The sequence below is a fragment of the Choristoneura fumiferana genome, chromosome Z, assembly GCF_025370935.1.
Source record: "Choristoneura fumiferana chromosome Z, NRCan_CFum_1, whole genome shotgun sequence".
Lineage (NCBI taxonomy): Eukaryota > Metazoa > Arthropoda > Insecta > Lepidoptera > Tortricidae > Choristoneura > Choristoneura fumiferana.
The window spans coordinates 42,667,839-42,691,373 of NC_133472.1; the positions used below are offsets into that span (position 1 = coordinate 42,667,839).

Here is a 23,535-nt window from a genome sequence, read left to right on the forward strand (position 1 = left end):
TCAAGTTAATGTTCAAAGATATACCACATCAAAGTAGTGACTACATTTTAAATTAAAAACTCCAAAGTAAAGGTTTTACCTTTACAGTAGTCAAATTAGCGCTGATGCTTTTTCAGATTATCACCTTCATGTGGCAACTAAGAAATTCCTGCATTTTGTCCTTTTTGTCTTATATAAATCCAATTTCACTGATATAAATGAAAAAGCCTTGAATTTTGCACAAATTCAGACCTTAAATAAGATATGTGGAACTGTAAAAATAAGCATGCTTGATAAAATATAGTTTGTTTTAAAAAAAATAAAGGAAGTAATTAATTTTTCATTCATTTCAATGTGGTTATATAAACATAGCTCCATCTCACTCTGAAGACTAGCATGTTGCAAGCTGTGTGCAAGTTTCTTCACAATAATTTTCTTTACTAAAAGGCTAATGTATTTGAACTTGCTTCAACTTCCCAGCAGAATCCTTGTCCCCAAAAGTCAACAAATCGGAATCGTTTATAAGTTTTATAGATTATCCTAGAAGCTACGCATTTGTTTATATCTGCTACCAGAAGCTTAACTTATTGTAAACATTATAGTGACTACGAAAATTTCACTGTTTCTGCATCGAACGCGCGTTTAGCGTTCAATGACAAATATCATTACAAATCTTGCTCAAAAATTGCGTAGGCAGGAAAAGCAACACGAGAATGTACCAGCTTACTGTTAGTCCCACGTCTGGAAGTCCGCCGAAGGTACCACGCACAATCACATCAGCAAACTTCGCTTAATAGCACAGTTAAGCACAACACAATCACTGGGAATTATCTAAATTTACCAAAAGATTTAACAAAAAAAAAACGACCTAACGAGAGGCACCCGGGCGAGATGACATCAATCGATAAAAATGCATTACTAGTGCGCTGTATTACCGCTACCAATTTAAAGGATACTCACCCATAATATTGAATTATTATATCTCCGTTTTTTAGCTCGCTTTTCGTTAAAAATTTACCTTAATTTGTTATGAATCAACCCACGCTAACACACTATCCACCAAAACCCACGCCGACATGTGTTGCCAATGCTGAAAAAGCTCATGGGAGTGGGTGGGTGGTACTGACTACAATACGATACGATGGTAGTGTTTTTAAAAGGACAGAATAATAATGTACTAATGTTAAAAAATATCACGAAACATTTAATATCAATTGATCCCAAAGTAAGCAAAGCTGGTGCTAGGAAACAAATAAACTTACTTAAATTAAATACATTCTTAAAACACCCAAGACTCAGAGAGAACAAACCTTCGTATTTTTCACATCTACCCGATTGGGAATCGAACCCGGGACAAGTCAACTCAAGTTACGTACAAGATTCTGTAACCACAGGGCTATCAGGTCGTGGATCAGAAAATATTATTTTTCTATTCACTATAAGTACTATAACGATAACAATTGACGGTCCAGCGGGCGAAATTAATAGAAAGCTTTTTTTTTAAACAGGTTTAATTGTGGTTCGTTCATTTGTTTAAAGTACATCCTTTTTCATAATTACTCGAGTAAAGATGATATATCGGCATTCTTTAAGAATTTTTAAATTTCTCATTACTAGGTATTTAGGAGTAGCTGAAGAAGTTCGAGCTCGTGTCGTTTCGCCCCTCTGACACATACTATTTAATGCGAGAGTGAGAGGGATGGTACGATACCAACGTCGATTTTCGAATTTCGGAGTAGGCCCTCTGATTGTTAATGGTATTGACAATGCAGTGTTGTTTTTTAGCGCTTCGTCCAACTTTTTGTTCATGAAAACTTGTAAAAAAAAGCTTTTCACTTCTAATGCTCGTAAAGTTCGTGTTTATGCTGGATCTAGGCGACATAAAATGACTTTTTATGCACTAGTGCATAAAATAAAATCTTCGTCTAAGACTAAGGTACTAAGGTCAACAGCCACAAACAAAGAAGTTATAATATATTTCTCAGATTTTTAATTTATATTTAATAAAAAATCAATAAAATCAATCAAAATAAATCAATAAAACTAAAAAATTCTAATTATATAGTAATGCATGTACTTAACTTACATAGTACTTAAGTGAACAATTGCTTCCATTGTTGCTATTTCGTTTCCACGCCATCGAAGTGAAAAGCAGAGTATAAAACACGAGCATTAAATCCATTTTCCCCTCGACGTGTCTATCCACCCTCGCCATACCGGCTCGGGTGGCTATATGAATGTCTTGGGAAAAATGGCTCGTTTTATGCACTTGTTGTACAATCTACTATTTCACCTCATGCTCGTAAAGTTCGTGTTTATGCTGTATCTAGGCGACTTAAATGACTTGTTATGCTCTAGTCTAGTGCATAAAATACAATCTTCGTCTAAGGCTTAGGTAATCAGGTGTCAGCAGCCACAAACAAAAAGTTTCTATATATATTTTTTAATAATTTTTAATTTATATAAAACTAAAAAACAATCAAATAAAACAAAATAAATCAGTAAAATAAAAAATGGAATTATATAATAATGGATAAAAATAAAAGATATATAGATAGTGAATAATTGTTTCCATTGTTGCTATTTCATTTCCTCGCAATCTAAGTGAAAAGCAGTGTAAAACTCGAGCATTAAACCCATTTCCCCCTCGACGTGTCTTGAACGTCTCGGGTAAAATGGCTCGTTTTATGCTCTCGTTGAACAATCTTCTATTATTTTAAAAGTCGTCGTAAATGTATGTGCTAGCAGGGCTACTATGAAACTCGAAACTCAAAGTTCGTGTCGTGCGATCCCTCTCGCTCTCGTATTAAACAGTATGTGTCAGAGTTTCGTGTAGTAGCCCAGCAGGGAGGCTACTGCGAAATTTAAACACCGAAGTTCGTGTCGTACCGTCCCTTTCAGTCACTTATTGGACGACCACATGGCTAAGTGGTTAGAGAATAGAGAACCTGCAGGGCTACTACGAAACTCGAAACTCGAAGTTCGAGTCGTGCGGTCCCTCTGACACTTACACTATTTAATACGAGAGCGAGAGGGACGGTACGATACAAACTTCGAGTTCAAGTTTAGTAGTAGCCCTGCTGACTACGAAGCTTGAGGTCCCGGGTTCGATCCCCAGCCGGGCAGATATTTGTATACTTAATACGAATGTTTGTTCTCGGGTCTTGGATGTTTAATATGTATTTAAGTATGTATTTCTCTATATATATGTAAGTATGTTTATCCGTTGCCTAGTATCCCAAAGTACAAGCTTTGCTTAGTTTGGGACTAGGTGTCGTGTCCCATGTTATTTATTGATTTTATTTTATTTAAATAATATAAGCGTCAGCGGAACGGTACGATACGAACTTTGATTTTCGAAGTAGCCCCCTAGTTAGTCAATGTTCAATTCCCACTCCCGTCGTCTTTGTGTTATCGTGAAAAGAAACATAAATACCAATTCTTCGTTCTGTCAGCGTACCGACTGTCACTGTCACTGTCATTCAGAGCGTGAAAATAGGTGGAAACGATTATCAAAAACTGTTTTTATTATAAGTGTAGAGTAATCTATTGGCTGTCTTTGTCCATGTAAATATAACTCGGGGTTGTAAATAAAACATAAATTTAACGCATTTTCAAGGAAAAAAGTACATTCGACGCATAACAGGTAACTTTGCTTTATCTTTAATGTATTGCGTATTAGTTTTAAACTATCCAGACAAAGGCGTTCTTTATGTAATGGCAAATCGACTTGCTTCAAATTAACATTTTGAGATATTTTTAGTACGTTTCCAACATTTTATGTTATTTTTGAATGCCCTAAATAGTTTATTATACTATGTTTTTCGAGTGACCTTCACGGGCTGAAAGGTCGTTATAATGTTTATATAATTTTTGGGTCCTTTGTTTTTCTCAGCAGTAGGATGACGGCATTAAAAACAGCATGATTGCGTTCATAGGCTACAAAAACAAAGTGTTTGAATTACGAACGCGTCTAAGTAAGAAAACTTTTTTATGCGACCTAATCAAATTCCATATTCGAAATTGAATAGGCAGGCAGTCCTTGTGCCGCAGGCTTTTGTTTACCATTAAAATGGTTACTTACTACTTTGTGGTCATACTAAGTTACTTTTTGGACATCATTTTCGCCCTCTAGGTGTCCTTGTTTGTTGCTAATGAGTTAATAATGTGATGTGATAATATTCTAAACTGTTTGTGCTGTCAGAGTGTAATCACATGCAAACTGTCTATTTATACTATTTTTTTCCCTGTTACTGTTGTGTTTTGTTATTCTTATTATAACATTGAGACTAAACCTTCAGTTATTCATGTGAGTCATTAATATTACTTATTATTTTAAATTATATTTCATAATGGTGTAATATTTAATTTATTTATTTTGTTATGATTATATAAGCACACTTAGAAAAAATGTTCTGATTTTGTACTTTATTTTCTTTTTTATTAATTTGTTTGTTGCTATGGAGGCTGAGCTCTTCAGCCAGTTTTATTTTGGTACAATAAGGTAATGTTTTAAATAAATAACACAGCTTTTAATCTCTTAACTTTGATTAATTATTGCTTGTTTTAAAACTAAATAATTTCGTGACTCATCAGCCTTTTAGTTCTTAAACATGGGTGTCTGTTATATACATTGTTATTAAATTTTTGCTGCAAATTTTATGATTTATGTATTTTCTTTTTGGTGAATTTAGAAAAAAGTTCAATTGCATTAAATTATATCACAGAGATATTTGATAATGTAAAATAAAATGAAATTTTTCACCAAAATGTATAAAAAAAAAATTGTTCCTTTGTAATAACAGCTCATCATTGACATATTTGTGTTGTGTTAAAATGACTTTTAAGTTTAATATTTTAATTTAAATGTTTTAACGCTCAGAATCACAGAAATCGCGAAAATATAAGCATTAAAAAAATTGGCATGGAACAAATAAAAAAAAACATAATTTAGGCTTTCCAAAAAAGTACAAATATTAATTAAGTGTCTAACAGTGAAAAAAAAGTACTTAATCTAAACAGGCACATTCACAAAACTTGGGTATCTTGGGACTTGACTGATACCTTTAATTACTAATAAAATTAATCATACATTTGTATGGATAATTTTCGTGTCACAGTGGAAAAAGTTAATGGAAATTATAACTACCTGCTAATGCAGCTTTAACTGTAATTACAAGATACAGAAGAATTTAATAAAAAACCACCTTATTAAATCCCTGAAAAGCAGGTTCATTTTGGATTTAACTATAAAACTAGAGTTCAAGTTGCTTTAAAGTCAATAAATGAAAATTTATCTAATTTTTTCGAACATTAAGGGGCTGGTTCACCATCCATTGATTAGTCTTAACTGACAGTTAAATGTGATGCCATCTCCGTCTATTCGAACAAAACAAATAGACACGGCATCACATTTCACCGTCAGTTAACACTAATCAATGGATGGTGAAAAGCCCCTAAATGGCTTTTTAGGGTTCCCAACAGAAGTCCAAACCAAGCCCCAATGTTGTCATTCACATGCCTATCTACCCATATGTTGCCACTTACCTATATTTAACTCTGACGTCATAAACCAAAAGATGATCAAGTTTTTTTTTTATAATGATTTAGCACAAAAAAATAACAAAATTAGTTTGTATGCAAAAAAAATATAAAAACATAGGTATTTCTTTTAGGCAATCCCTAAGTAGTAAAGTAAAGGAAGTAAGAGTAATTTTATGTCGCCTAGATCCAGCATAAATTAAATATACCAACTTTACGAGCATGAGAAGTGAAAAAGTACATTGTGACTAAAGGGCAGTAAATAAGGAATTACGAACAAGAGTCTATTAGAAGCACGAAGTCGAAGACTGAGGGCTTTAATGAGTCGATGTTCGTAATTCTAGTACCACCCGTGCGACATACAATGTTTTTCATCACATTTGTGAGTAAAATTTTATATTTGCCGAAGAAAAAATATTTTTTTTCCAAATATTGGCGATACCTTAAGCTGCGCTCTTGGCCACCCACCCTCCCGCAGCATGCTGGTCCTTCTGCTGCGCGCGCTGACTCATTTACCGACCTTGGGCTTCATGACAAGAAAATTAGTATGGGCAATGACTCATTTACCAACCATGGGTTTCATAACAAGCACATTAAGGTCGAGGGTTTTATTTGGGGGGTTGCAACCAAGGTAGCCTGCATGTTTTTTTGCTCTGTTCAGTCAAGTGATTCATGTATGAGCCACTTATGAGCCACCATGGAAGCTTTTAAAGAAAAAGTCATTACGATTTTCCTTGTTAATGAGGGCTATCGCGTATGAATTCGCCACTAGAGGCGCTAGTGTAGCGTGAGGTCTCCGAAATGTCAAATCCCATAATTTTGGGTGTGCTACGCGGGTTTATTTATAATTAGAATAATTTTGTGAATATTTTGCAATATCTGAAATTAATTATGGCAAATATGCGTTCCGGGGCAATGAATGTCTGTTTTGAGACAGTTTTGTGTTTCGGAAACCTTTGTCCTCCCTTTTTTCCGAACAAAACGGGGACTATGCAACACTGTGGCATGCTCGATATTTTTATGGTAAGGTTTTAAGGTGTATTAAATATGATTTTAATCTAAACTTTGTTTTCACGCCCGTAATAACCGACTTTGAAAGCCAAAAGTGAGACAAAAAGCGATAGCCCTCATTGATGCGATGTCACTATGACATTTACTGTGAAAGGGTTCCATGGTGGCCAATGAATTAAAGTCCTTGACCCTACCTTTTAATAATCAATGTCACTATGATTTCCTTGGCAAAATAATGAGATGTCAACATGACATTAGTCGCGCAAAGGTTCCCTGTTACATGATTCAATTTGTGCGACTGTACACCTCGACCCTGAATGTAATTTATCATTACAGAATGTCGTCATCTTAACATGTTTGCTGAGTGTTCTAATGAAGTTGACACAATCATTATTCTTAATTTAGCTTGTTTGACAATCACATTTATAGGCGATTTTAGGCATTGACCGGAGTAGGGTAGTTGATACCTACAAACAATTGACGTACAGTCGCGCACAGGGATTGTTAAGCCACTTACCACTGTTCGTAATTTGGCCGTGTAATAGTACTTTGAGGCCGCATTGCCTAACGTTACTGCAGGGCTACTACGAAACTCGAAGTTCGTATCGTACCGTCCCTCTCGCTCTCGTATTAAATAGTGTAAGTGTCAGAGGGACCGCACGACACGAACTTCGAGTTTCGAGTTTCGTAGTAGCCCTGCTGACGCTCGCGATCGCAATCAAATAATAGTTTTTGTATGCGATCTATAATATACAGTGCTAGAAGAACCTTTTTTGCGTATTACGCCGAAGGACGTAATTAATGTTTTTCAATTTGTAGCAGGGACAGCCGGTTCGATCCCCGATCGAGGCAGATATTTGCATGAAAAAATACAACCGAATAGATAACCTACTCTTTTTGAGGTCGGTTAAAAATACGAATATTTAATTTTGTTCTCGAGTCTTGGGCGTTTCATATGTTTATTTTTATTTTGTAACATTAGTTTAGTTTATATACAGTTTTAGTTTTGGGATGCTAGATATAAACTTTGAATGAAACAAAAAATAAGGGACGGTACGATACGAACTTCTATTTTCGAACTTCGGAGTAGGCCCTCAGGCCCTATACTGCGAAGTGCAAAAATCGAACCCCGTATCTTGCGTCCCGCTGGCGCTTATATTATTTAATACGAGAGTGAGAGGGACGATACGATACAAACTTGCTAGTATGACATCTATTTATGTATGTGTATCCGTTGCCTAGTACATAGTACAAGCTTTACTTTACCACTAGGTCCATGGGTCAGTGTCCCGTGATACCTATTATTTTTTTTGTAATACATTAATAAATTGTAACGATAATGTTCGCCTCAGGCTACTGCTGTTTGCACAAACACCTCAATTTCACATTATTCATAGCACAAGATAAGTTATCATGACGCGGAAGGTTTGCAGATAAATCACAATGAACTTGAATGGCACAGATAGCGCGTGACCTTTTGATAATGATGGCAAATAGAGTTGACGTTGACGATAAAAGCGACACTAAGAGGGGTACGAAATTCGGAAATCGAAGTTCGTATCGTACCGTCCCTCTCGCTCTCGTATGAAACAATATAAGCGTTAGCGGGACGGCAAGATGCGAAGTTCGAATTTTGCACTTCGTAGAATAGGGCCAGGCTGATTCGGGAAATACGAGTGCCGGAGGCGTACTTAAAGATTTGCCCCCCAGGGCCAGTTAGTTTTGTAACGACAAACTCAACCGCTTATGCAAGAAATGTGTGTTCATGCAGTTGCTCCACCTTCATACTGTAAGAACACGCACATATCACACAAACCCATTTATCACCACCGCCACACTACACTGACGCGTTTCCAACTCAACCAGAGCTCTGCAGAACTTGCGTGCATGAAAGGTTGTGTTCTCTGAAGATGAGCTCTGGTTGAGTTCGAAACGCGTCTAATTGTTTTTTTTTAGAAAACAGGTCATGGGCTTTACCCAACATGCCTGCATTTGTAGTTACCAACATGTTTATTATTAGAAACGGAGGTAGAAATACATAATATATTTCCACCCACAGCGCGCTGGACGAATTTAGGTGGGCACACGCGCAGCACAAATAGACGCTATCTATGTGTGCGTAGACAGTGACAACAGCCGAGATCATACCCGATATCAAGGGCATCGCCAGGGGGGAGGAGGGAGGGGCAGCTGCTCCCCCCTAGAGATTCTAAAAAAGTTGCCAAAGCAACCAAACCAAAGTGTCTTTGACTTGACTTTCTTGATCGATCATTGTGCGTCGAAACCGAAACTCGAATGAATTCACCAATTCCAATAAATACCTACCTTCAATTCATACTTTTCTCATTCTCCATTATCAACTTGCCCTTTTCTTCTCTTTCTCTCTTGTTCTCACTAGTGTTATAATAGTCCGCAAAATGTAAAGATATTATGAAAGGCTTAGTTGTGCACTTTTACAGCAGGTATGGCGCTCCTTGCGTGACGTCACACGCTACTCTGTCTAATCTTGAATGTGAAACTTTTATTTATAACTCTGTTATCGTAAACTGCTTCAACTTTGCCCTCTGACCCCAACATTGCCTGATTGCCGTGTAGATAAGATTTTAAAAATCTATACGAGTGCTAAGTTATATACTCTAAATCCAATCTGATTGGAATTAGAGTAGATAACTTAGCACTCGTATAGATTTTTAAAATTATATCTACACGGGAATTATTCTTACGGGGATAAAAGCTTAAAAACCCATACGGGTGCTAAGTTATCGACTCTAAATAAATTCAGGCAATGTTGGGGCCAGAGGGCAAAGTTGAAGCAGTATACGGTATATCTAAAGGTAGCTTAAAACTGGTTTTGTTAATCTTTGATTTATAAAATAGGTTCAATTAAAGTTTAGGAAAAGGTGGCCCCATGAAGTTTTTGATGATTCTGCCAACGTCGTGGTTTACTAAGACACGGCATGCGGGCGAGGCTTGGGGTCTTTTAGTTCTTATTGCGTGGATATAATAGTAGAAAAATGAGCCATTTTTACCCGAAATATTCATATAGTCACCCGAGCCGGTACGCCGAGGGCGGATAGACACGTCGAGGGGAAAATGGGTTTAATGCTCGAGTTATTCTGCTTTTCACTTCGATTGAGAGGAACTTGAATAGCAACAGTGGAAACAATTATTCACTTACTAGGTACCTTTCATTTTTCATGCATTGCTATATGGTTATAAATTTTTAGTTTTACATAAACACCTGATTACCTTGGTCTTAGACAAAGATTTTACTTTATGCACTAGACCATAAAAAGTTATTTTATGTCGCCTAGATCCAGCAGAACATGAGAAGTGAAAAGGTTTTTTCTATCGGCTTTTGCCGATTTCGCGTCAAAAGCTGTGGGGCGATCCTTGGTCGATAATTTGCCACTTTTCGGTGGGATAACTACCAGTTAGGTACTACTATATGTAATAAAGATAAACTAGGAATTCAACTAATAAAATAGATTTAAAAAAAATGCTTTTGTTTTAACACATATTATCTTGTTCCAGCAATCATGAGCAAGCTGTGCCGTCAGGTTTCGATCGAGTCGCCGGGGCCCACGATGAAGGAATGCGTGTTCAGCTTCGACGTGCCAGTGCCCGAGGTCCCTATGTACGGGGCCCGCATACGGGTCGTGTACGCCGGCGCCTGCTACAGGTGTGCCCACATTATACACATTTATATGAAAATCTGAAAAACCACAGGCATAGATAATTACGTCTAGTCCATACTTACAAAATTTCATCTGTTTCTGTTGCCTTGTTTTCAAATGAGACCGGGAGTACGTTTGTATGGAGAATGGAACCAAGAGACTTCTCATAATGAAAAATGCAACCACATTCGTCGCAACACTTACTCGCACATTATTGGTGGAAACGCTGCTTTACCTTTGCTATGCCGTGGGACGGATCCGTCCAGGCCACGCCCCCAATGTAATGTGTACCTTATGCTTACGTAATTAGAGTCCAATTTTCTTCGGATCTATCACGCCCCCCCCCAATGAAAATGCTACGTGGCCATCGCTTCAACTGCTATTACCCTCCACAGGGCCAACCGCACCCGTTCCGCGTCCGTCTGCTCGACATCCTCCGTCTCATCCGTCGGCAGCCTGTCGGGCGAGATGGAGAACTTCGGCATTCACACGTCGACGCCCGCGCACATCGGCCTAAGGGACGGCGCGCTGTTCCCCGGCTACGAGGTCGCGGGAGTCGTGGACGCTATAGGTATTTAAAAAAGTGTTTTAGGCTAATCATCATCCCATCATCCCAGCCTATATACGTCCCACTGCTGGGCACAGGCCTCCTCTCAGAACAAGAGGGCTTGGGCCATAGTTCCCACGCGGGCCCAGTGCGGATTGGGAACTTCACACGCACCATCGAATCGCTTCGCAGGTTTGTGCAGGTTTCCTCACGATGTTTTCCTTCCCCGCAAAGCTCGTGGTAAATTTCAAATGTAATTCCGCACATGAATTTCGAAAAACTCAGAGGTGCGAGCCGGGGTTTGAACCCACGACCCTCTGCTTGAGAGGCGATAGGTCAAACCACTAGGCCACCACGGCTCCTCTTTAGGCTAATAAGATCACTAAATTTAACCAGAGGGCCTACTCCGAAATTCCAAGTGCGTATCGTACCGTCTCTCTCACTCTCGTATTAAATACCTAGTATAAGCGCTAGAGGGACGGCACGACACGTACTTCGAATTTCGTAGTAGCCCCGCTGAGGACGTATTGTCTAACGCGCTGACGTGCGCGATCACATTCACGATATCTTTCTACCCACGTCGCATTATCCCCGCTCGCCAATTTATTTCAGCAGGGCTACTACGAAACTCGAAACTAAGTTCGTGTCGTGCGGTCCCTCTCGCTCTCGTATTAAATAGTATAAAGTGTCAGAGGATGCGCACGACACGAACTTCCGAGTTTCGAGTTTCGTAGTAGCCCTGCTGGGCCATCGTGTAGAACCCTTTGGGTTAGGTTAGTTTTATAAAAATACTGAAATATGGGAAATGAAAAGTTGCGAAATGAAACAGGTTGCCAAACGTTATTCGCCGAAACCAAGTGGCATTTCTTTCGTTCAATCCATTCGCGCCTCTTGTGGATCGATCTGTAGGGTTATTCATAGCGTCTGTGGACCAACTCGTTTATAGGATTTCTGTCCTACTTAAGGAAAGAACGCGGACTGTGCCGGCATCAAAGAGGGCGACAGAATAGTCCTCTACCCTTACGAGGGCGTGCCTCACGGGTACGCGGATTACATCGTGGTGCCGGACTTCAAGTGTCTGGTGCCGGTACCGGCGGAGCTGCCGCTGAGCGTAGCGGCCATGCTGCCAACGGGGGCGCTCCTTGCTATGAACACCGTCAACACGGGCAGCGAGTGTCTGAAGAGGATCCTGGAAGGTTGGTGCTGGTGCTTTGGACTATGTACCAGGGTGGCACCTAGGCATGTTTCTTTTTCTCAGAAATAAATAAATAATAAATATCACGTGACAATTCACACCAATGAGGGCTAACGCGTATGAATTCGCCACTAGAGGCGCTAATGTAGCGTGAGGTCTCGAAATGTCAAATCTCATAGTTTTTGGGTGAGCTACGCGGGTTTATTTATAATTAGAATAATTTTGTAAATATTTTGCAATATCCGAAATTAATTATGTCAAATATGAGTTCCGGGGCAATGAATGTCTGTGTTTTGAGACAGTTTTGTGTTTCGGAAACCTTTGTCCTCCTTTTTTTCGAACAAAACGGGGACTATGCAAGACTGTGGCATGCTCGATATTTTTATGGTACGGTTTTAAGGTGTATTAAATATGATTTTAATCTAACTTTGTTTTCACGCCCGTAATAACAGACTTTGAAAGCCATACCTAAAAACCTCACGCAACAGTGCGCCATCTAGTGAGACAAAAAACGAAAGCCCTCATTCCCCGCGCGGTGTTCAGTAAAAAATTCTCCTAAAATATCTCATTCGTCCAAACAAGCTTTCGATCGATCCGTTCAGTTTCAGTTTTCATTCAACTTGTTCTTGTTATTGCTGTTGCTGTTGGAAAACTGGTTTTTTTGTTTAATGAATAACGATGACAATTACATCGATTGATTTTTAACCAACATTTATGACAATATAAAGAGAATGGATTAAATCATCGATTTTTTTTGAAACAATCATTTGATTTAAATCAAAATGATTTAATCATGCCAACCCAGCCAAAGGGTGCTCCTATTGAGCCGACCTCGGACTTTGGACGCTAAGCGAGAATTTGCAATCAATCGGAGTTTTAATGCTACATCGTTTCGGAAAGTCTATGTTAGTCCCAACTGTGATGAAACGACAAGAAGCTCAGTCGGGTAGAGGTCGGATTGGCTATTTATAGGCACGCGCCGCCGGCCCTCAGGCCGGCGGCCATCGCCGCAACCGCTATGCATTTTAAATCTGTAATATCTTCTAAACAATTCATTTAAATTACATACTGTAAGGGCCATATTGATCTATACTACATGTACAGTGTACTTTAGGTACTTAATTGGATAAGGATTAATGCTGTATTGCTTAAAATCGCTTCGTAAATAAGTCATTATTTCTGGTAAAAAGTAAAAGATAAAAAATAAAAAAAATAAGAAAAGACGGAACCGACTAGTGGTACGACTAGCAGAGTGGAACGAAATAGTCGTCTTCCTCACTTACTTAACTATGGGATGGGTTTCAATCCCTCCTGCTGGGTCGTGCTGAGTCACCGACTTCGAGCTAGTACGTACCTAGAAAAATATTTTCAAGGGTTTTGTAGTCGGTTCCATCTTTTCTTATTTTTTGATTTTTTATTTTTAACTTTTTACGAGAAATAATGGCGATTTTAAACAATACAGCATTAATCCTTATCTAATTAAGTGCCTTAAATACATTGTGCATGTAATATAGATCAATATGGCCCTTACAGTATGTTTTTGGATTTTTATGTTTTTGGAGTCGGTTTAATTTTTTGTAAAAAAAAATTAAACCTTCGCATGATTTAATCCTAGCAACTTTCCCTAGCTCAAGTTTCAAAGCGCGAATCCGGCTCCCACTTGGTCAGTTTTTAACCTCCGACGCAAAAAGAGGGATATTATAAGTTTGACGCCAATGTCTGCATGTGGCGTCGTAGCTCTCTAACGGATGGACCGATTTCGGTGTAGTTTTTTTACGTGAAAGCGAGTTATCCTGCGGTGGTTCTTAGCTATAGTATAGTGACCCGAATTGTTCTTGTTTAGGTATCTAATAGTGATGTAACGATTGTCATTTTTTGAACATTCGCGAATGCGAATGCGAATATTCAGTTTTTCGTTCTGGTGCCAATTGTCTATGGCAGTCTCGTTCGAATGATGGGCGTTCTGTTTGTATTTTGTTCCGAAAATCACCGAGTTTATACGAACGCATCGCAAAGTAAATAAATAAATAATACCAAATAAGTGAAGACTGATAATGTGAGTAGATTACGAGGTTAAGTTTTTTTTTGTGTAAAAAACATAAGAAATTAATGTTTTTTTTTTATTTTATTAACCTACTAATATCTAACAATTGTATATTTTTCTGATATTCACCACCACCAGACCACCAGACGACCAGATGGCCTAGTGGTTAGAGAACCTGACTACGAAGCTTGAGGTCCCGGGTTCGATTCCCGTGTCGGGGCAGATATTTGTATGAAAAATACGAATGTTTGTTCTCGGGTCTTGGGTGTTTATTATGTATTTAAGTATGTATCTATCTATATAATTATATTTATCCGTTGCTTAGTACCCATAACACAAGCTTTGCTAAGCTTACTTTGGGACTAGGTCAATTGGTGTGAATTGTCCCTTGATATATTTTTTTTATTCATATTCGCAAAAAATTCGCAGTAATTTTGCAAAAATATGCGAACATTCGTTACATCACTAGTATCTAATGCGGTCGTTTCTGAATGTCCCAATGGCTTGCAGGCCCTAACCACAAGGACAAAGCCGCGGTGCTCATAGTAGGTACGGGTGGGCTCGCCCTCTGGGCGCTCCGTATCGCCACGCACAAATACAAGGACTCGCAGTGGCACGACTGTGTGAGGATCACCGTCGCCACTCTGAAGGACGAGGGATTCCTGCTCGCCAGAGACAGCGAAAAGTGAGTAATAGTAGATTATTGTCGTGGCCTGGAAGTAGGCAATTGCTGGCTGAGTATGAGTATTAACTTGCGAGTCGTTTAACTAATACGAAGCCAGCAATTGCTATTCCAGCTGAGACTAATATAAAGCTTTTCTCAAAAATGGTGAATAATTCTGAAATAGAATAAACTTTTTCTCAAAATATATTGTAAAATTTAATTTTATTCCAATATTTTTCTTATGCTTTCCCGCCTTTTTTCATTAAAAATAAACTGCAGGTGTATTTTTCCACCGAAAACACCACAAGCTATTTCAGACCCAATAGAAAAAGTCCGGAGTTCCAACAAAATATCTGATACCGGCCATTAGACTTGGCTGTATACGACTTGTGCCAACATTACCATGGCCTTTTTAACTTTAAAAAAATGTGACTGATTGCAGGCGCGCTAATTCATTATTGTCGAGCTAGCGCGCCTGCAATCTTTTTAACTTTTTAATTTTTCGCTGACCATAAACTACGCACTTCACCTTCTGATATGTAAAGAATAATGTCAACTTTTACGGACATTTTTGAGAAAAGAAACAAAGTTAGTAGTTTTTGCAGCAAGATAATAAGTCTAAAAATAAATATATACTAGTGAAATATTAGCTGTATCAATGTTGTTGTATAAATAATTAAGAGCACAAAACGGGCGGGAAACTTTCAACACTCCATTGGAACTAACCGCTCACCCGGACAAGAGAGGTCCCACAGAAAAACCAGAAAGAGAGACCAGCGTCGGTAATCGAACCCTTCTCTTTTTCTGGTTTTTCTGTGCATCTATGTTTCAGTTTGTAGTTTCGATATGGATTTTACGGGATGACCGTAAACGTAACAAAATTTGGAGTTGAAATAAAGAATACAAAAAAACTCCAAAAACCAATCTTAATTTTACTTCGGCAATATTGAAACAAAGGGCATTTGGTATAGTACTATTCAGAACAAAGTGTACAAGGTACCCTGGTTTGATTATGCCAGCCTCCCAGGGAACTACTTGTGCTTGCATTTCGTGTGCGATCTGGTCACATTCCACTAAATTATTTCCTAAATTTGATGAGAGTTGTACAATCACCCTTGTGTTTAGGTTGTAATAAGACTGAAGACCTCCTTCATTTCTTCTGGAATGTGATCAGAATAAGGATAACAGAAAGGTATCTGGATGGTATGGATCTGTTGAATGGAAGTGTAAATGTTATTCTGAGTCATCCATTTCAGAAGACCGATGCGGATTTACAAGTTCCAGACGGGCCTTTGTATCGGTTTCGGCAGTGTGTAACATGTATCTGAGTACTGAAGCCTCGTTAAAATATAAGATTTAAATAAAAATACTTCCTTTCTCTCCAGTGTAAACGTGGTGCAATGGAACGAGGATCTATACGAGCGGCAACTGATCGAGCGCACGACGGACGCGTGCGGTGGCCCCGTCGACTTGGTAATGAACTTCGGGACCACCTCTCGCTCCCTCCACCGCTCGCTGCAGTGCCTGGCGCCGGTGAGTAGAGAACTAAGTCCCCGTTACACTCAGGTGGTTATTGTAAGACTAGTGTAAAGAAGGAAAGATAGCATATCTGTCATATCAGTAGAATATGCAACAAAAATTCAATAAATTTAGTAGGTACCTATTCTTTTAAAAAAGGTCTTGATGACGATTCGTGAATTGAATTAAAGAAAAGTTTTTGGTTCACAATTTTCACAAACTAAACACAACTAAACATGGAAGCCGTGGCGGCCTAGCGGTTTGCCCTATGGCCTCTCAAGCAGAAGATCGTGGGTTCGAACCCGAGTTCGCACCTCTGAGTTTCTGCACCAACCAGCGAAGCAAATCAGTAGTGTACGTGAATTTTGTAATCAGCACTGGACCCGCGTGGGAACTATGGCCCAAGTCCTCTCATTCTGAGAGAAGGCCTCTGCGTGGGACGTTTATAAGCTGGGTTGATTACCTTGGTGAAACATGTTGTGTAACGAGTTATTATAGTCGTTCAGCGGATCCTGCCTTGAAACCTTCGCTATGCTCAGGATTCTCTTTTGAAACACTCGCTTCACCACATACTAATGTAAACTTTACTCCAGGGCGGCGTGGTGCTAGTAACCGAGGACGTCGGCGAGAAACTCCTCCCGAAGTTCGCTAAGAAAGCCGAGGATCTGGGCGTCCACATCGTGATCGTGCCCAACGGGACCATACAGCAGCTGCGGGATCTGGTCGCCCTAGTCGCCCGGCACGAGGTGAGTCATGTGTCAATAATTCATAATTCATTTATTTGCAATAAGTGTTGGTTCATCATTATCATCTCAGCCGTAGGACGTCCACTGTTGGACATAGGCCTCCCCCACAGACCTCCAGTCGCTTCGGTTGGCAGCGGCCTGCATCCACCGTGAACCTGCGGCTTTAGCCAGGTCACCCGTCCATCCATAATAGCATGCAAAATATAAAGTTTTATATTATAACCTAAAATAAATAAAAATAATGTCAATGTTAGGTTTGCCTAAGTGTATAATACGTATTTGACTATTTTGTATATGTTTTATAAATTAAAACTATACAATGCCTGTTATCGAATAGAAAAACAATTTTTAAGCTACCTTTACAAATAACAAAGTTATAAAGGTTTGAAATTCAAGATTAGGCAGAGAAAGACATACTGGCATGTGACGTCACACGCCAGTACCGCCATACTTGCTGCATAGAGAAAAGCGTTTGAGAAAGAGACAGGTATAAAGATTTTTCAAAAAATCTCTATAAATCCAATTTTCAACCGATTTAAATTTTCTCTTCGCTAAACACTATCTGTATATCTATATTTTCATAATAATATCAAGATATGGCAAAATCAGGAGTTGTCAAATACCGTATATTATGATAAAAATGTCAACTGGTCAGAATAAATTTAAATGAGAATAATAATAATTAAATAATTGTATTACAGTTAAAATAATCCGTTACAGAATAAAAACACATTTCTGTCAACCATTTTTTCAATTCATGTCTAAATTTGAAAATCGGGGTAACGGTTAGTCTCAAACGTTGCGGTAAGTGATTGAATATTTTTATGGACATTATATGACAGTGCTTGGAATATAACGCACTTTTACATGCCGGTAATAGGATCTTCGTAGGTTCTCTTGGTCTCAGTTTTGGATTTGCCACAGGTTTTCTGAACCATTGGGGATAGGTAGCGACAAAAACACATCTCTCCAGGATGTATATGCTGGGCAAAGTTAACAAATTCAGCCTCCTGAAGAGAGGCCGACATGGTCCCAGAGGAGCAACGTCACAAAGAGCTCTAATACACTTCTTTTGACTGAGAAAAGCTTGTCGAAAATACAAACTGAGACATGGACGCACAGAAAAACCAGAAAAAGAGACCAGCGCTGGGAATCGAAGTAGCGTAGAAATAAGCAACCTGAGATATGTATGCATAGGAAAAATTCGTGTCTAGATTCCTGTCCAGCGGTGGTGTAGGGGTTATAGCACGCAGCACGGAACGCTGAGGACTGGGTTCGATTCCCAGTGCTGGTCTCTTTTTCTGGTTTTTCTGTGCATCCATGTCTCAGTTTGTATTTTCGATACGGATTTTTATAGGTTTACTGTTATCGTATACTTTTACTTGTCCGAATTTCATTTGCCCGAATTTCACTTGCCATAACAAAACGTTTGCAATAAAATATATAGAACCGTGCTGTTTTCAGGATTATTTTAAATGCTGTCTTATAGAATGCAGCAGGTTAGGTTAGTTTAATATCAGCTGAAGAAAATATTATTTCAGAAATAAATTACTTTATGGCAAATGAAAATTATGGAAAACGATACATTATGGCATATGAAATTCGGGCAAACGATAGAGAAACCTTATTGTTATATTCATCTTAGTACAATCGAGTGCAAAAATATGGACTTATCTAACCCTTCAAAAAGATGTACAGTCGAGTTCATAAACTTGTGGACAAAAATTTGATCAAAAATATCTGAAAACGCTTCTACGCCTAATGGCCAACACACACACAACAGACTCCAAAAAAGCAATCATAAAATCTGTATCTCCTAACTCAACAGATCGAGCCGCCGCCCCACTCCGTATTCCCGGCCGAGGAAGCTCAAGAAGTGGTAAGAAAGCTCTGCAACTCTGAAATAAAAGGGCGCGCTATACTAAGATTCCACAACGTGGAATAAACACTACGAGCCTGGCGGCGTGACTACGCGAGCTCTGTTCATTGCGTGATGTTCTAGCGACCAGTGTGTGGTGAACGTTTCTACCACGCAATGCATAGAGAACACGCTGAAGCGCCGTTGGATGCTCGTAGTCGTGGTAAGGGACAAAGTATCGTCAAAGAATTAAAAAAAAGAGCCAAAATTTCAAAAAAATATCGAACTCTGGAGATTTTAATCTCAACTGCGGTTGAGTTTGCGAGGCTTAATAAATTTATCGTCATGTTGGTTTATGGGTTTAAAAGTTAGCTCTTAAAAAATATGAAATTGGCAGATTAATTCTTGCTGTAGTTGGTAGGTGAATGGCGACAAACGGAATCCTATTCATGTTGTTACGCTGTTTGTTTGTCTGTCCGTAATAAATAAATCCGGGGCAAAAGCAACTAAAAAAAAAAAGAGTATAATAATGATTTGTCTACGCTCCAGCAGATGGTCTTTTTTAAGCTCAAACTTCAATTAGTTACTTTAGCCTCATAGGTGCTGTTGCCCCGGGTGACCTTAGCTGAAATATATTGGACATAACATAATGTGTATGTGTTGCCACTACAATGACACATAATAACAGTTAAATTCAAAACTATACAGTTTCAAACGATCAATATAATATGACCCCTCACTGCGCTGCCCCATTTTTGCTTTAAAGCTTTGCTACGTAATATACTATGATTATAAAATTTATAAAGGCAGTTTTCGTACGTTTTAAAATATTGACAAAATGAAGATTTCAGTCTCTGATTATGTTAAATATGCCATAATTCTGATTGTAGTTTTAGATGTAACACCTTTTATAATTTGACATAATAATAATACGTATAATTGATCTAATTTTTAGATCATAACATATTTGTAAGATTATATACAATGCGTCAATTGTGTAACTAAACGGATAAACCAAAATAGAGGAATTATCTGTTGATATTCAGCGTTTTACTGCGTTCATATTGTCATTAGTCATTACCATCCCAGCAAATATTATTAAAAGAGATGATAGAAAGGGTTAACTGCTTATGAAAACTAAATACATAGTTGGGGAAATATGAATTGGTAACTTGTTATGTACTTAGTGATGCTTCATCATCATCATCCCAGCCTATATACGTCCCACTGCAGGGCACAGGCCTCCCCTCAGAATGAGAGGGCTTGGGCCATAGTTCCCACGCGGACCCAGTGCGGATTGGGAACTTCACACACACCATTGAATTGCTTCGCAGGTTTGTGCAGGTTTCCTCACGATGTTTTCCTTCACCGCAAAGCTCGTGGTAAATTTCAAATGTAACTCCGCACATGAATTTCGAAAAACTCACGAGGTGCGAGCCGGGGTTTGAACCCACGACCCTCTGCTTGAGAGGCGATGGGTCAAACCACTAGGCCACCACGGCTTAAAGCCGTAGCCGAAAGTGATGCTTACAGATGGTCAATTCATATTAATTCAGATACCAATGCTAAATCTGGTTTAATTCAAGTACTTACGCGTCGTGCTTTCGTTGTAATAATAATCATAGCATGGTAATGATCTGATGATGTCAAAACGCTAGAATATAAGCTTATAATTGTGTCCTCCCTATCCTAACACTAGGGAATTCTGCTACTGTCTATGTCTTATTATGACTAATCTGATTATACCAACCCCTGGACTATACTTCGATATCATAATAAAAATAAATATAATTATTTTTTATAGACGTATGTTATTGTTGTTATAAAATATAATATACTTAATCGTAATTGTAGCGTTCATGTACATGTTTATACGTCAATGTACATGTTTTAACGTCATTACATTATGTAGTGTTTATGCATTTCATTGTAATACTAAATGTTTTTCATAATATGCTATTACATTCATGCTTTTTTTTTCAATTATTTCCGCGAATAAGGAAAGGGTCAGGCGAAATAAAATAAAAATTGATAGAGAGAATACCACAGGTTTTGCAGGTGGTAGGACCTTGTGCAAGGTCTGCCCGGATTGCTACCACCATCTTGCTCGCTAATCCTGCCGTGAAGCAGCAGTGCTTGCACTGTTGTGTTTCGGTGTGGAGAGTAAGACAGCCGGTGAAATTACTGGCACTTGAGGTATCCCATCTTAGGCCTCTAGGTTGGCAACGCATCTGCAATTCCCCTGGTTTGCAGATGTTTATGGGCGGTGGTGATCTCTTACCATCAGGAGACCCACTTGCTCGTTTGCCATCCAGTCGTATAAAAAAAAAAACCACAGACTAATGAGGTATACAAATGTATTTTTTTGAATTTTGCCTGAACTGCCGTTGTTCAAAACGTATTTATGTGGCGACAATAATTTTCGCGAATTATGGTGCTATGTGCGCAATATTGTTGCTTTTAGTGTACATTTAAAATTCGTTATTACTTAGATTAGATGAAGATAATTCATCATTTTAACCCGCCGTGCGACCCGGAGCTGCACCAAGCGCCTAGCGAACTTTGTTCTTGGTTTGTCCGCAAATGCGGTAGTCGCTTTCACTGAGTTTTTAGGGTTCCGTAGCCAAATGGCAAAAAACGGAACCCTTATGGATTCGTCATATGTGTCTGTCTGTCTGTCCGTCCGTATGTCACCACCACTTTTTTCCGAAACTATAAGAACTATACTGTTGAAACTTGGTAAGTAAGAGATGGCATTAAAATTATTACACAAAAATAGAAACAAAACAATAAATTTTGGGGGTTCCCCATACTTAGAACTGAAACTCTAAAATTTTTCTTTCGTCATTCATCAATCCCAAACGTGTGGGGACTACGGATAGGTCTTCAAAAATGATATTGAGGTTTCTTATATATTTTTTTTCTAAACTGAATAGTTTGAGCGAAAGACACTTCCAAAGTGGTAAAATGTGTGTCCCTCCCCCTATAACTTCTAAAATAAGAGAATGATAAAACTAAAAAATATATATGATTACCATGCAAACTTCCACCGAAAATTGGTTTAAACGAGATCTAAGTAGTTTTTTTAATACTTCAAAATCTTAAAGTAAAGGAAACTTTTATAATATGTTACTTGCTGCTACGGAACCCTTCATGTGCGAGTCCGGCTCGCACTTGGCCGCTTTATTATTTAGTCACTGACAGGTGGCGTTAGGCACACGGGTGTCTGCCGAGGTCGCTCGACGGGTTAAAACAGTATCACATACGCACGTTTTTCATTGAAATCCTTATATCTAATTATTGGTGTCCAGCACCCACCTATTAAATGTATATACACACCGTCCAACGGGCCATTTTCGCAATAGATATGTTGTGAAGCTTTCTGAGTGATATCACGTAAAATAGAGATAAATATTTAAACTATAATCGTCCTGTTCTCATTCGTTTGCGCCGGAGTGGGTGCGCGAGGGTATCGTTCTCGCTCCCTCATCATAGACAAGACAAGTAAATGAGCACTGGCTTGCACGGAGTAATTTCTTAATGTGTTCTGGAGACAGTTAATATTCTAATTTGCAAATATTTAGTCGGCAAGTTAGTTAGGAGGGTATCGTTCTCTCGCTCCCTCATCATAGACAAGACAACTAAATGAGCACTGGCTTACACGAAGAAATTTAATAAATTTATTTGCAAATTAGAATATTAGTTGGGAGAACCGTGAAATAAATACAAAAATCGGGAATTAGTTCTATATTGAATACTGGTTAACCGTTGAACATTTTAGTTTTAAAGTTATTTTGAATGTTTCCGTTACGTTAAGTGTTCAAAAATGTATGAACATGCTCAATAGGTCCTGGGAAATAGTAGTGTTTGAATTCTTTTGACCTCTTGCTATTAGGTAAATTGTAAAGGGAGACAGAAATGATATATAAGGGGGACAGGCCTTTTTGTCTAACGTACTCGGAATCACAATCGTTTTGACAGTTCTTTTTGTCGGATGGTAATAGGATGAGGGTAGAAAGAGACGGTGAATGCCATTGCGAGCACGTTCGACAATACGGCCTCTGATCAATTTTTGAAATTCGATAAATCATTATCGTATGAATGTTCATTGCAAGTAAATAACAAAAAAAAAAAATAGATGTAGGCCATTATGTTTTATTCTCTAGTCATGCAATCGCGAAAAATCATAAAAATGTGAAATAATGTATTTTAATGTAACATAGTTTTAAGTGCCCAAGTCAAATTTTTTGTCAGTCTTAAGTATTCAGATGTTAGTATACATGGATACTATTATTGTACTTTATTATTATTAAATAAAGGGATGTGATGTTAAATTTTTTTGTTTTATTTTATTACCGTCTGCCTGAGGGAGGGTTATCGTTTTCATGAGTTTGTATCTAAGAGGTGTGTATATCGTCACTATTTTGATAAACTCGGGTCGGGCTCGAAAAGCACAGTTTAAGCAATAATAGCAAATTCAAAATCGAATGCGAAAAAAAAGAAAAAGGAGTCGGCATGTTTTTTAAATTTGGAATAAATGGCATTTTTAGTTTTCAATTCTACGACCGGGATACAAAAAGTAAATTGGGTAAAATGTGGGTGAGCGTGTTTTTTATTATTATTTTTGGCATTTTGATTTTTAATTCAAAAGGTAATTGCTATTTTTAAATTGACAATAAATTGCCATGTTATAAGCTTATTTGCAACAAGACGGTAGTGTATTTTTTTTTCACCATGAGTAGTGAAAGATCGATC

At 38.3% G+C, this 23,535-nt stretch overlaps 1 protein-coding gene across 1 annotated transcript; it reads left to right on the forward strand.

Annotated features, from left to right (window-relative positions):
• Positions 1–4,277: 4,277 nt before the first annotated feature.
• LOC141437470 (uncharacterized) lies at positions 4,278–23,114 on the forward strand (the record flags this gene model as incomplete). The annotated part of the gene is given in 8 exon segments (XM_074100876.1): positions 4,278–4,288; positions 10,066–10,213; positions 10,604–10,779; positions 11,721–11,951; positions 14,505–14,679; positions 16,044–16,191; positions 16,770–16,922; positions 18,751–23,114. Coding segments are annotated over 8 exon segments (1,159 nt in total), but the record flags the coding sequence as incomplete, so codon positions are not given.
• Positions 23,115–23,535: the final 421 nt, after the last annotated feature.